Here is a 13,968-nt window from a genome sequence, read left to right on the forward strand (position 1 = left end):
TGCGCAGTTTTAATGTGACCGCCGCTATCTGTCTGCACAAAGATGGTGGCGGTCTGATTTACTGCACCAGCGTGAACTACGCGCAGGCGCAGTGAATCATTCGGCTGATCCCGGCAGCAGATGCGCGACGTGTCTACTGGCAGAGGAAGCCGGTCACAATAAAGGGGTTTTCCCACGAACGAAAGTTAATTTTAAAAATTGACTTTGTCGGACCGTGTACGGAGCATGCAACCTCTCCTGGGCAGGGGAGGAAGCAAAAGACAATACTGACATTACAGCAGGGGATCACAGAGGATTCATTTTGTGAGGTAAAATATTTCACTGACTGTTTTAAAAACAATATTTTACCTCACAAAATGTATCCTCTGCGATCTCCTGCTGTAATGTCAGTATTGTCTTTTGCTTCCTCCCCTGCCCAGGAGCTGTGGTATGTTCGGTACATGGTCAGACACAGTCAATTTTTAAAATGAACTTTTGTCCGTGGGAAAACCCCTTTAAAAAAGCAAAGATCAACGCCAACATGGCTCCTCCTAAAAAGTACGCCAATGAAAATGAAAGGAAAGCAGCAAAGGCACAACGTCGAAGACAACAAACGGCAAATGAGACTCTTGAAGAGCAACAACATCGCTGGGAAAAAAAACAATGCATATAAGCGTAGGCGTCAAGCACATGAGTCCCCTGATGCAAAAGTCATTAGATTATCACAGGATGCCATTAGGCAACAACAGCGCTGCATGCCTGCCCCCATCGTGACACTACCGCCTTCCCGATGCGATAGCATCGTGCCTCCATCTAGTGCACTTAATAATAGCAAAGCTGCAATACCCAAGAACAACCACTATACAATGTGCGGGGCTGCGGTGTTCCACCCTGTACATTGCTTCTATCCAGCAACCGCTGGAGCAGATAACAGCTGATCGATGGGGGTAACAAGTATTGGGCCCCCATCAATGGGATATCAATTACCTACCGTACCGATAGGTCCTTAATATACAAGTCCTGTACAACCACTTTAATACTTTATTTACAAGAGATACGTTTAAGCTTTCTCGGAGAGGCAGTGTTCACATTAAGCTTTTTGAGATGTTCAAAAAACATGTGTTTTTCAAAGAGAAAGTGTTTCATGAATTGGGAAAGTTTTTCTTTTCTTGAAGCAGTTTTGGAAGAGTTTTTTTCCCCTGAAGTACTGACTGCAGCTGTTTGGACAGTGCCTAGGCCTAGATTGAAGGGATTTCTGTCAGGATTTGCTTCAAAGAAGTGACATGTACTAGGTCAGTGTTTGCAGTGAGTGACCATGGGCATTTTCTATAAAAACTATTTGCAAAGTTTATTTTTGTGATAAAATGGAGTAATAAGGAGAGTGGATACAGAGAAGGTGGCGACAGAGAAGGTGGCGACAGTCTGCAAATACTGTGGTGATAGTGTTTAATCTAAAAGAACTAGGCCCCTTTAAACACTATACTGGCTTCCACTATTTGACATATACACAATCTTACAATTCTTTACACTTTGTACAGTAGAAATTCTATGTTTTGCATAAGTATTTCCTAGAAAATTACTAAATAATATTTGTAAGCTTTTTTTTTTTTAACATAATACATTGAAGGTATTATTCTGGGTACGCCTGTGTGGAAAAAAAAAAAAAAAAAAAACCCATCTAGCAAGCGTGTTCCCTAAACATTTTTGGTTTTTATCTTTGAAGACTAATAAATTGCGTCCATTGATCTGAACAGAACATATAACAGTTCAGGATCCCTTAATATATGTCAACGCGAGACATTTTCAGGGAATTTCTTCAGTCAGATTATGCAATTCAAATTTGGAAAATCGTGTCGATTTTACAGGCACATTCAATTCTCTGCAAATTGAATGGCTTATTATGGTCTAGGGTCTCTAGGATAGAACGCAAAGAAAAATGAATAGTCATCTTACTGATCACTGGTGCCACCAACACTGCAGCTTGTCATCCGGTACTCCAAATCTCTTCTTTTCTGCATTCCCCGTCATACAGATTTTCTTCGGTCTCTTCCCTCCAGGCCAAGACTTCCACCAAAGCTTCAGACGTCAGTGTGCCCCGTACCATTACTAGGGGGACTGCATGGTGCGCTGGACAGCAGAGAACTATTCACATCACAGGTGCTGGCTTGGAGTGAAGAGGCCAAAGAGAATCCGAACGACAAAATAAAGGGAAAAGAAGAGTTGTCGAAAACTGGACGATGGACTGAAGGGACGGCGGTTCAGGTGAGCGGTAAGGTGAGTATTAGTCTTCTTTTTAAAAGCTTGCCTGGCCTTCTACGGATCAGCATAATGGCAGCCGCAGCTGCCTGCCATGTCACTGAATTAGTATGGCGCTAGAGATAAAGATCACTTTGTGCAGTCTAGGTCAGTGCTCTCAGGCCATGGAGAAGATATCTAAGAATTTCCTCAGGTTCCTCAACAGTTTGATCCACTGGCCTGGCATCTTCTACGTGGGACACAGGTGACGTCTCGCCAGCTTGGCTACTCATAAGCTGAGCCTGGGATCCCAATGGGGTAAGTAACTTCACACATCTCCTGCCACAGCCAAAATGCACTGACCTGGACCATAGATCGGGCTTGCACAAAGCGATCCGCTCCTCTCTTTGTGGGGCGAATGACAAAAAAAAAAACTATTCTAGAGAATTTTTTTTTTTCTGTTAAATTCGAGAATTTAATTCCCCTCAAATTAGTATATTTAGATTAGAGACACATTTTAAAAATACATTTTCTTTAGCTGGACAAGCCCTCTAAGGAGAAGCAAAACATTCAGCACAAAGGTCAATAATACCATGTATAAAGGGAAGGTTACATTTTATACTGCAGCAAAACATGACGAAAATATCTACTTAAAATTTCACAATGGCTCCGATACTTCTACCGGGCAATAATTACCTGTAGCTTTCGACGGTAAAAGTATTTTAGCCATTTCTCCAGTTTTGCTATTTTACTTGGGACACATTGTGCGGCTCGTTGTGCTATACACTGCAGCACAACATGGACAACTTAACAAAATAAATGTTAAAACTTTGAAAACTCTGTCTTTAATCACTAGAAAACAGTTTACAACCGACTAAAATATAGTACAGAAAAAAAGGGGCACCAGTGCAATAAAAATAATGCCACTCAGAAAACAGTGATCGATCCTCTTCACCAGTATCCAGTGATCATGCAAACTCTGCATGCTCAAGAAAAAAAGCGCCAGTGCAGATTCCAGTACTTTACATTGTAAACATGTGTGCCAAGCTGGTGCCATTGTAGCTTCTTCGCTTCTGTGGATGACGCCCTGGAGAAGATCGCATATTGCTAAGGATGCTTCAGCTAGTTTATAAAGCATGGTGGTCAACCAGTATTGTAGAATTTGCACCACAATCGATATATTGGTAAGTCTCCAGGGAGCTCTGCGAGGTGTGCCCGACGTAAGAAAACTTCACCGATGTTCTGCAAGACGGAAAGAAAAAAAAAAAAAAATCAGTAATGCAATGCCTTACCTGTTAAAGGGAACCTGTCAAATCCATGCTGCCCGAACCATGCTGCGGTGTTTCAGAGTAAGTAAATTTGGAGAGGCCGGACTGTGTGTGGCGGCTGACTAGTCCGGTCACCTCTGAACAGCTTCTCCTTGCCCCGCTCAAAGTGACTGACAAGTCTCCCACTATGTACATACATAAGGAGAGATCTGTCCGTCAAAGGGATTGGGGCAGGAAGAAGCCGTCTAGAAGCCGCATCGGACTAGTCAGCAGAGATAGTCACCGGCCAGCTTTTCAACATAGTATTTTCGGGCAGCATGAATCTGTAAGTGTATTTCATACTGGACTTGGAAGACCACAGTACTGCTAATGTGCTAGATTTATAAAACAGACATAAAAATCTTCCTTATAAATGGAGAAAAAAAAAAAGATAAGATAAGATAAGTTGTGGCACACACAAACAGAAGGGCCTTACTGACAGTTTTTTACATTTTTGCCTTTCAGCAGCCATAATTATTTTCTTCACTGATGTGGCCATTTGAGGCTTTGGTTAATGTGAGACAAAAATGTATTATGTTAGTGCCGTTTTGGGCTACATATAAAATTACTGCTATATGTATATACACATATATATTGCAAAGCAAACATGGAAAAAAGGCAACTTTTTGGTTTACTTTACTTTTTAGATTTTTTTTTGTCTTTTTTTTTTACTGCTGCGGTGATGTTTTTCATAGCAGGCACAGGGAAAATGGCACGAGCTAAAAGGAAGATGGATGGTGCAAAGTGATTTGAGACTGGGATAGAGGTTCAATTTTCCACGAGACTAAGGCCATGTGCACACGCTGCGGATTCCGTTGCGGAATTTTCCGCAGCGGATTTGATTAAATCCGCAGTGCAAAAAGTACTGCGGATTTATCGCGGTTTTTTGTCCGGTTTCCACTGCGGTTTTACACCTGCGGATTTTTAACATGGAGCAGGTGCCAAACCGCTGCGGATTCCGCACGAAGAATTGACATGCGACGGAAAATAAACCGCAGCGTTTCCGCACGTTTTTTTCCGCAGCATGTGCACAGCGGTTTTTGTTTTCCATAGGTTAACATTGTACTGTACACCGCATAGAAAACTGCTGCGGATCCGCAGCGTCAAAACCGCTGCGGATCCGCAGCAAAAACCGCAACGTGTGCACATACCCAAAGACTTAAAGCAACACTCGAGTGGTTCAAGGGTAAACATGTAAATGTTTTGTAGCGGCCCAGTCAAATCCCAGATCTGTGGTGAGGCTTGAAGATTGCTGATTACCAAAGGAAACCAACTACGGTAACTTGAAAGCGCTGAAGCAGTTTTGCCTTGAGGAATGGGCAAAAATCCCAGTGGCAAGATGTGGAAAGCTCATCGAGACCTATCCAAAGAGACTTGCAGATGTAATTGCTGCAAAAGGAGGCTCTACAAAAGTACTGATTTTAGGGGGTAAATAGTTATGCACATTGAAGTTTTCAGTTACTTTTTCCTATTTGTTGTTTGCTTCACAAAATAAGAAAACCAAATTGTTCAGTTGTAGGCATGTTCTTTACATGAACTGATACAAACCATCAAAAAAACAAACAAAAAAACAGTGAAATTCCAGGTTGGGAGGTAGCAAAACATGAAAAATACCAAGGGGGTGAATAGTTTTGTAAATATATATATATATATATATATATATATATATATATATATATATATATATATATATATATATTTTACACACACACGCATAATTATACAGTTACTAGATGGTGGCCCGATTCTAACGCATCGGGTATTCTAGAATATGCATGTCCATGTTGTATATTGCACAGCCCACGTAGTATATTGTTTAGTCACGTAGTATATTGCCCAACCACGTAGTATATTGCCCAGCCCATGTAGTATATTGCCCAGTCACGTAGTATATTGCCCAGCCACGTAGTATATTGCCCAGTCACGTAGTATATTGCCCAGCCACGTAGTATATTGCACAGCCACGTAGTATATTGCCCAGTCACGTAGTATATTGCCCAGTCACGTAGTATATTGCCCAGCCACGTAGTATATTGCCCAGCCACGTAGTATATTGCCCAGCCACGTAGTATATTGCCCAGCCACGTAGTATATTGCCCAGTCACGTAGTATATTGCCCAGTCACGTAGTATATTGCCCAGTCACGTAGTATATTGCCCAGTCACGTAGTATATTGCCCAGCCACGTAGTATATTGCCCAGCCCATGTAGTATATTGCCCAGCCACGTAGTATATTGCCCAGCCACGTAGTATATTGCCCAGTCACGTAGTATATTGCCCAGCCCATGTAGTATATTGCCCAGCCACGTAGTATATTGCCCAGCCCATGTAGTATATTGCCCAGCCACGTAGTATATTGCCCAGCCACGTAGTATATTGCCCAGCCCATGTAGTATATTGCCCAGCCACGTAGTATATTGCCCAACCACGTAGTATATTGCCCAGCCCATGTAGTATATTGCCCAGTCACGTAGTATATTGCCCAACCATGTAGTATATTGCCCAGCCACGTAGTATATTGCCCAGCCACGTAGTATATTGCCCAGCCACGTAGTATATTGCCCAGTCACGTAGTATATTGCCCAGTCACGTAGTATATTGCCCAGTCACGTAGTATATTGCCCAGTCACGTAGTATATTGCCCAGTCACGTAGTATATTGCCCAGCCACGTAGTATATTGCCCAGCGACGTAGTATATTGCCCAGCCCATGTAGTATATTGCCCAGTCACGTAGTATATTGCCCAGCCCATGTAGTATATTGCCCAGCCCATGTAGTATATTGCCCAGCCACGTAGTATATTGCCCAGCCCATGTAGTATATTGCCCAACCACGTAGTATATTGCCCAGCCACGTAGTATATTGCCCAGCCACGTAGTATATTGCCCAGCCACGTAGTATATTGCCCAGCCACGTAGTATATTGCCCAGCCCATGTAGTATATTGCCCAACCATGTAGTATATTGCCCTGCCACGTAGTATATTGCCCAGCCACGTAGTATATTGCCCAGCCACGTAGTATATTGCCCAGCCACGTAGTATATTGCCCAGTCACGTAGTATATTGCCCAGTCACGTAGTATATTGCCCAGCCACGTAGTATATTGCCCAGCCACGTAGTATATTGCCCAGCCACGTAGTATATTGCCCAGCCACGTAGTATATTGCCCAGCCACGTAGTATATTGCCCAGCCACGTAGTATATTGCCCAGTCACGTAGTATATTGCCCAGTCACGTAGTATATTGCCCAGTCACGTAGTATTATTATTTATTATTATAGCGCCATTTATTCCATGGCGCTTTACATGTGAGGAGGGGTATACATAATAAACAAGTACAATAATCTTGAACAATACAAGTCACAACTGGTACAGGAGGAGAGAGGACCCTGCCCGCGAGGGCTCACAATCTACAAGGGATGGGTGAGGATACAGTAGGTAGGGTAGAGCTGGCCGTGCAGCGGTTTGGTCGATCGGTGGTTACTGCAGGTTGTAGGCTTGTCGGAAAAGGTGGGTCTTCAGGTTCTTTTTGAAGGTTTCGATGGTAGGCGAGAGTCTGATATGTTGTGGTAGAGAATTCCAGAGTAGGGGGGATGCACGAGAGAAATCTTGTATGCGATTGTGGGAAGAGGAGATAAGAGGGGAGTAGAGAAGGAGATCTTGTGAGGATCGGAGGTTGCGTGCAGGAGAGTACCGGGAGACGAGGTCGCAGATGTATGGAGGAGACAGGTTGTGGATGGCTTTGTATGTCATGTAGTATATTGCCCAGTCACGTAGTATATTGCCCAGTCACGTAGTATATTGCCCAGTCACGTAGTATATTGCCCAGTCACGTAGTCACGTAGTATATTGCCCAGTCACGCAGTATATTGCCCAGTCACGTAGTATATTGCCCAGTCACGTAGTATATTGCCCAGCCACGTAGTATATTGCCCAGTCGCGTAGTATATTGCCCAGTCACGTAGTATATTGCCCAGCCACGTAGTATATTGCCCAGCCACGTAGTATATTGCACAGCGACGTAGTATTCAGCACAGAGCCACGTAGTATACTGCACAGCGACGTAGTATATTGCCCAGCCACGTATGTAACAGGTTAAAAAAGACTTAAAATAAAAAATAAACATATACTCACGTTCCGAGGGCCCATTCTAGTCCTGGCGCTTGTGTGCGGTGCATGTGGCAGCTTCCGGTCTAGATGGTGGCCCGATTCTAACGCATTGGGTATTCTAGAATATGCATGTCCGTGACCGTGACGTCATGGCAGGTCCTTCTTGCATAGCATCTTTGGAACCGGAACTTGCCACGTGCACTGCCGAGGACAGGACGCACGTTGGAGGGCGAGAATAACCTTTTTTTTTTATTATTATTATTTGTAACATTAGATCTTTTTACTATTGATGCTGCATACACAGCATCAATAGTAAAAAGTTGGTCACACAGGGTTAATAGCTGCGTTAATGGAATGCATTACACCGCGGCATAACGCGGTCCATTAACGCTGCCATTAACCCTGTGTGAGCGCTGACTGGAGGGCAGTATGGAGCGGGCACTGACTGCGGTGAGGAAGGAACGGCCATTTTTCCACCGGACTGTGCCCGTCGCAGAATGGTCGTGGCAATGGTCGTGGGTGTTTTGCCACGACCAATCAGCGACTTGGATTTCCATGACAGACAGAGGCCACGACCAATGAATATCTGTGACAGACAGAAGGACAGACAGAAAGACAGACAGAAAGACAGACAGAAAGACAGACAGAAAGACAGACAGACAGATGGAAGTGACCCTTAGACAATTATATAGTAGATTATTGACTGCACTGCAACATGGTGGTTGCAGTGTCCTTATGTGGGGGCTCATGAGGGCTGCTGGGGTCAGGGAGCTAGCTTTTATTGATGGTATCGTCAACTCATAGATGTACTGTTCTATATTAAAAGATGCCACCATCACTCCATGCCCTTGGTAGACGTGCACTTTTCCAACATGATAGTGATCCAAAGCACACGTTGCATTTCTGAAAGAACAGGATGAAAGTGATTCAGTGGCCAAGTGTCTCCTGATCTGAACCCAATCGAACACCTATGGGGGATTCTGAAGAGACAAGTTGCCATCACACTCCATCCAGCATCCAGGCTCTAAAAGAGATTGTTCTTGAAGAATGGAAAAAGATAGATGTTGCAATTTGTCGTTAACCTGTTCATTCCAGGCCTACAAGATTTGGTGCTGTCTTTAAAATTCATGGCAGTTATACAAAATACTAGATGCAGTAGTTCTTATGTGGGGCGCTCATAGCAATCCAACAGTGACAACCATAGAGGTCTGCTGGAGACCTCTGGTTGTCATGCCAACCCATCAGTGACCCACGATCATGTGACGGTGTCTCCGATGAGCGGGTTTTTCCGGCGCGCTTCCGGAAAGTGCGAGTTAAATGCTGTTGTCAGACATTGACAGCGGCATTTAACTAGCTAACAGCCGCGGGTGGATCGCGATTCAAAACAGCTGACATGTGCCGGGAAAGATGTGGGTTAAGCGCCGGTGCCCACATCAAAGGGAGGGATTCTGACGTGGGCATACTATTATGCCGAACATCGGAAAGGGGTTAAGAACTATCTTCAGCTTAAGAAAGAACAAGGAGCCTTGGAAGTGATGATATAGCCCTGATCTCAACATTGAGTCTGTCTGAGATTTCATTTAGACAGAAGGATTTGCACAAGGAACATCCACAGAAGATCTGTGGTTAGATCTCCAAGATGTTGGAACAACCTCTCAGCTGAGCTCCTTCAAAAACTGTATACCTTGAAAAATTCATGCTGTTTTGAAGGCAAAAGATTGGTCACACCAAATATTGATTTGATTTAGATTTCTCTTTTCTTCATTCACTTTACATTTTGTTAATTGATAAAAATTAACACTTCAATTTTTATTTTTTTATGGCATTCTTACTTTATAGCATTTTCCCACGCTTGCCTAAAACTTTTGACAGTGCTGTATATATTATTCTTTGGTAGCTAATTTGATAAATACACATACATATAATTATTTTTCAATTTGTTTTCATATCATAAGTTGCCCAAGAAATCATATTTGCATGGCTTGGTCATTATCAGGTGAAGATACTGTGTTTTTGATCACTCTGGTGGGACATCAGTGTATTAAGCTTGTTTATGAGGCTGAGTTTATTACCACGGTTGTGTGACAACACGGAGATCATTGCTTGGAATTATTCTTTCCTATGACATCACACATCAGTGAGCTACGATATTATCACGTTTACTTAATCACTTTGTGCACTACCCATGACATCACTGTCACCTTGTTACTTTAATTTAATCGTTACCCTTTTCCAGCTTTTGCGACATCATTGTCTTTATTATTCATTCGAGGAGAGAGGACTCTTTACATTGTGACAATTCTTTATATTTTACGCCCATGTTATAATTTTACTGAGTTTATTATCTTTATATGGCTCCACAATAATTATTCTGATGCAGTGACATCACGGCGTGCAATTTCAAAGGAGTGGGGGTATATGAGGTGCAGAGGTTGAAGCTGCACCTAAGATCGATGCCGGAAGGGGCCAAATGATTCCTCATAATACTTAACTAACTTCCCCAAATAAACTAGAAAGTCAAAAAAAGGAGAAAGACAAATAACCACTAAAATAGCCCCAAATATAGAAAACTAATTAGACAACATATGTAGTCGTAGACTCTTTGATCATTTACGAGAAACCTTCAATGTTAAGAAATATAAAAGCATTACATAATTGATAAAGTACACATTAAGCAAAAACATAGCTCCACATACCGGACAAAGACGACAATGTTGTGCACTTTAACTGTGGTCAGGGTGCAGAAGTTACTGAAACAAGAAAAAGATTAACCTGGTAATATACATTTCCTACGAGCTTCACTGCTTCAAATATATATCAGTGCCTTCCGTTAGCGTAAGAGATACTCACAGTGGCCACCAAAATTATTTCAAACGGAGGAAAGCAATTTTCTGTTTAAAATATACTGAATATTAACTATTGAGAATAAAACACTATTTTTCTGTTATACCAGAGTTTAAGAACAAACAAAAAAAACCAATCTAATAACCTTTACTTTTAACATGTTTGTCTATCATTTTTTATCTAATCACCTGAGACAACTCTCCTCAGCTTTCTTTGGTCTATGACCACTATGGTACACAAAACTAAGGTAATAACAAAAGTCTTCTAGTACTTGAAGATAAAACGTCCAATGTAAAAAAAAATGTAAAAAAAAATATCTCAAAATTCAATAAAATGTGATTGCAGGTGGAGTTTTTGAATAACTTCTGTAACAAAGCATTGGGAGTTTTATCTTCGAGAGCTGGAAAACTTTTGTTATTCCCTCATCGATGCCCCCTTCCCAACACATCTGCTATCCGGCACAGGTGGAGGTTCCTGTATATTAGATTATAGCCAATGTCATAGAAAAAGGTGAATGCAGACAACATGTGTTTTTAAAATGTGCATCTTGTATTGATCTTTAAGTTTTTTTTTTTGTTTTAAAGAAGTCATATACTTACTATAAATAAGACAGGATTCCCCCCAATTCCAACTTTACTGTAAAATTCACCTGAAATATAAGTTATTATTATTTACTCCATGAATCGCATTGGTGTATACTGTAGTGTAGGGCCACATATAGACTATACACAGGAACACACAACGAAAATTACACCACTATATAGTTTTTAAATTAAAAAAATCATTAATTTTATACATAGAAAACTGGAAAGCTCGCTATAAAGAGTTGAGTAGTGTAAAGATTCTGGCTACAACCCTTAGGCTGTGTGCACATGTTGCGTTTTTTCCCCGATAAAAACGCTATAAAACCGCAAACAAAACCGCATACAATAAGCATCCCATCATTTAGAATGAATTCCGCATGTTTTGTGCACATGATGCGTTTTTTTTCCGCGAAAAAAACGCATCGCGGCAAAAAACGCAGCATGTTCATCAATTTTCAGGTTTTTTTTGCGGATTTCCCACTCCAAAATGCATTTGGAAGTGTCCGGAAAAAACCACGGCAAAAAATATAGTTCTTACCGATAACGGTATTTCTCTGAGCCCATGACGGCACCACGGAGAGAGGGGATCCGCCCACCAAGGACAGGAAACCTACGGATAAAAAGGCGGTACCACTCTCCTGCATCAGTTTGTTTACATAGATAACGATGGGAGACTACTAAGACATTTGTAAAATAATTTTAACTGCTTAGCATAACAAGATACCGCGTGACTTCCAACTATAAATGGATTATGGCACTATTTCAAGGTGTACACCCATAAGTGAAGGGAGGGAATGTACGGGTGCCGTCATGGGCTCAGAGAAATACCGTTATCGGTAAGAACTATATTTTTCTCTGATCGCCCATGACGGCACCACGGAGAGATTTGAATAGATGGTACATTCAGGGAGGGACCACCGCCTCCAGAACCCTTTTACCGAAAGTAAGGTCTGAAGAGGAGATTAGGTCCAATCTATAGTGCCTATAGAATGTGGATGGTGAGGACCAGGTAGCAGCTCTACATATCTGGTCTATGGAAGCTCCGGCCTTCTCCGCCCAGGAAGTTGCTACTGCCCTCGTTGAGTGAGCCTTAACCTCCCCAGGAACGGACATCCCACTTGCTGAATAAGATAGACTGATGGCGTCTGTGATCCATCTTGCTATGGTGGCCTTAGATGCTTTTTTCCCCTTCCGGGGACCCTGAAAACACACAAACAGAGAGGAATCCTCCCTACTCTCTCTAGTGACTTCTAGGTAGTGTAAGAGACATCTTCTTACATCTAGTGTATGTAGTGTTTGTTCCTCCTCGTTCTTAGGATTGGGGTAGAAGGAGGGGAGAGATATCTCTTGAGACCTGTGAAATTTTGAAGCCACTTTCGGGAGATATGCTGGGTCTGTTTTTAGAATAACCCTATCCTCTAGAAATTGTGTGTGAGGAAGGCAGGCTGACAGAGCTTGTAAGTCACTGACCCTACGGGCAGAAGTGAGTGCAACTAATAGAGCGGTTTTGAGGGATAGCGTTTTTATAGTAGATTCATGCAATGGTTCAAATGGAGGACTAGTCAGTGCTTTAAGGACCAAGTTTAAGTCCCATTGAGGAACCACTTTTACTGGTAGAGGCCTAGATCTTCCTGCTGCCTTAATGAATCTAGAGATCCATCTATTTGAAGCTAGGTCAAAATTAAATAGGGCTCCTAATGCTGCCACGTGAACTTTTAGTGTACTGGTGGCTAACCCCATATCCAGGCCATTTTGTAGGAACTCTAATATGGAATTGATGGGAATCTCTTTCCCTATTTTTGCACCTGAAAAGGACAGGAACTTTTTCCATATTTTACCGTACTGTTTCGTTGTAACCGGCTTCCTACTTTTTAACAGAGTTGAAATTAACCCCGAAGAGAACCCTCTGTTTTCTAATATTTTCCTCTCAAGAGCCAAGCTGTCAAGTGCAAGTTCTTGACTTGTGGATGACAGATAGGGCCCTGTGACAACAGATCCCGGAGGTCTGGTAATACCCAAGGGTCGGATATTGACATTTTCCTCATCCATGAGAACCAAGGTCTCTTCGGCCAGAACGGGGCAATTAAGATGACCAGCGCCCCGTCCTCCCGAATCTTCCTCAGCACTGCTGGAATCAGAAAGAGGGGAGGAAAGGCATAGACCAGATGATGACCCCAGGGGATCAGGAACGCGTCCACAGCTACTGGGTTCCCCAGGGGAGATAGGGAGCAAAAGGAGGCTACTTTTTTGTTTAAATGGCTCGCGAAGAGATCTATTTTGGGAACACCCCATTTTTGTGTGATCTGGGTGAATATCTCCGCATTTAGTTCCCATTCCCCCTGTTTTAGGCTGGATCGACTGAGGAAGTCTGCCTTGTAATTGTCTACCCCCTTTATGTGTAGACTTGTCAGGGATAGAAGGTTGTTCTCGGCTAACTGAAGGATTGAGTTGGTCACTTCCATTAGGCTTTTGGAACGGGTACCCCCCTGATGGTTTATGTAGGATACTACTACCTGATTGTCTGACATTACTCTTACGTGGTGAGATTGAAGGACCCCCGAGAATTCCTGAAGGGCAAATTTTACGGCCAGGAGTTCCTTCATATTGGAGGAACTGTTTGCCAGGGAAGGGGACCAAATGCCCTGAGCTACCAAGTCGCCCAGATGAGCTCCCCACCCTGAGGGGCTTGCGTCCGTAGTTAGGACCTTTGATATTGGGATCACCCATGGAACTCCCTGGGAAAGATTTTCCCGCAACGTCCACCAAATCAGAGAGTGATTGGTGCGAGGAGATAATGCTAACCGCCCTTCTAAATACTCTCCTAGGAGGATTTGCTCTGAAAGTAGCTGCCATTGGAGATCTCTTGAGTGTAGTTGGGCCCACTGGACCGCAGGAATGCACGAGGTCATA

General features: G+C 42.8%; 1 protein-coding gene across 2 annotated transcripts in view; it reads right to left on the reverse strand.

Moving 5' to 3' along the window:
* Nucleotides 1-1,632: 1,632 nt before the first annotated feature.
* Nucleotides 1,633-13,968, reverse strand: part of TMEM106C (transmembrane protein 106C) — a 45,786-nt gene continuing 33,450 nt past the window's right edge. For both annotated transcript variants that reach the window (XM_069758677.1, XM_069758676.1), the window contains 3 exons: nt 11,074-11,123; nt 10,327-10,380; nt 1,633-3,456 (listed from right to left, as the gene is read on the reverse strand). In XM_069758677.1, coding sequence (XP_069614778.1) covers nt 3,342-3,456; nt 10,327-10,380; nt 11,074-11,123 — 219 coding nt within the window. In that variant the 3' untranslated portion in view covers nt 1,633-3,341. The remainder of the gene's footprint in view (nt 3,457-10,326; nt 10,381-11,073; nt 11,124-13,968) is intronic.

Source organism: Ranitomeya imitator, chromosome 3 (assembly GCF_032444005.1).
Source record: "Ranitomeya imitator isolate aRanImi1 chromosome 3, aRanImi1.pri, whole genome shotgun sequence".
Taxonomy (NCBI): domain Eukaryota; kingdom Metazoa; phylum Chordata; class Amphibia; order Anura; family Dendrobatidae; genus Ranitomeya; species Ranitomeya imitator.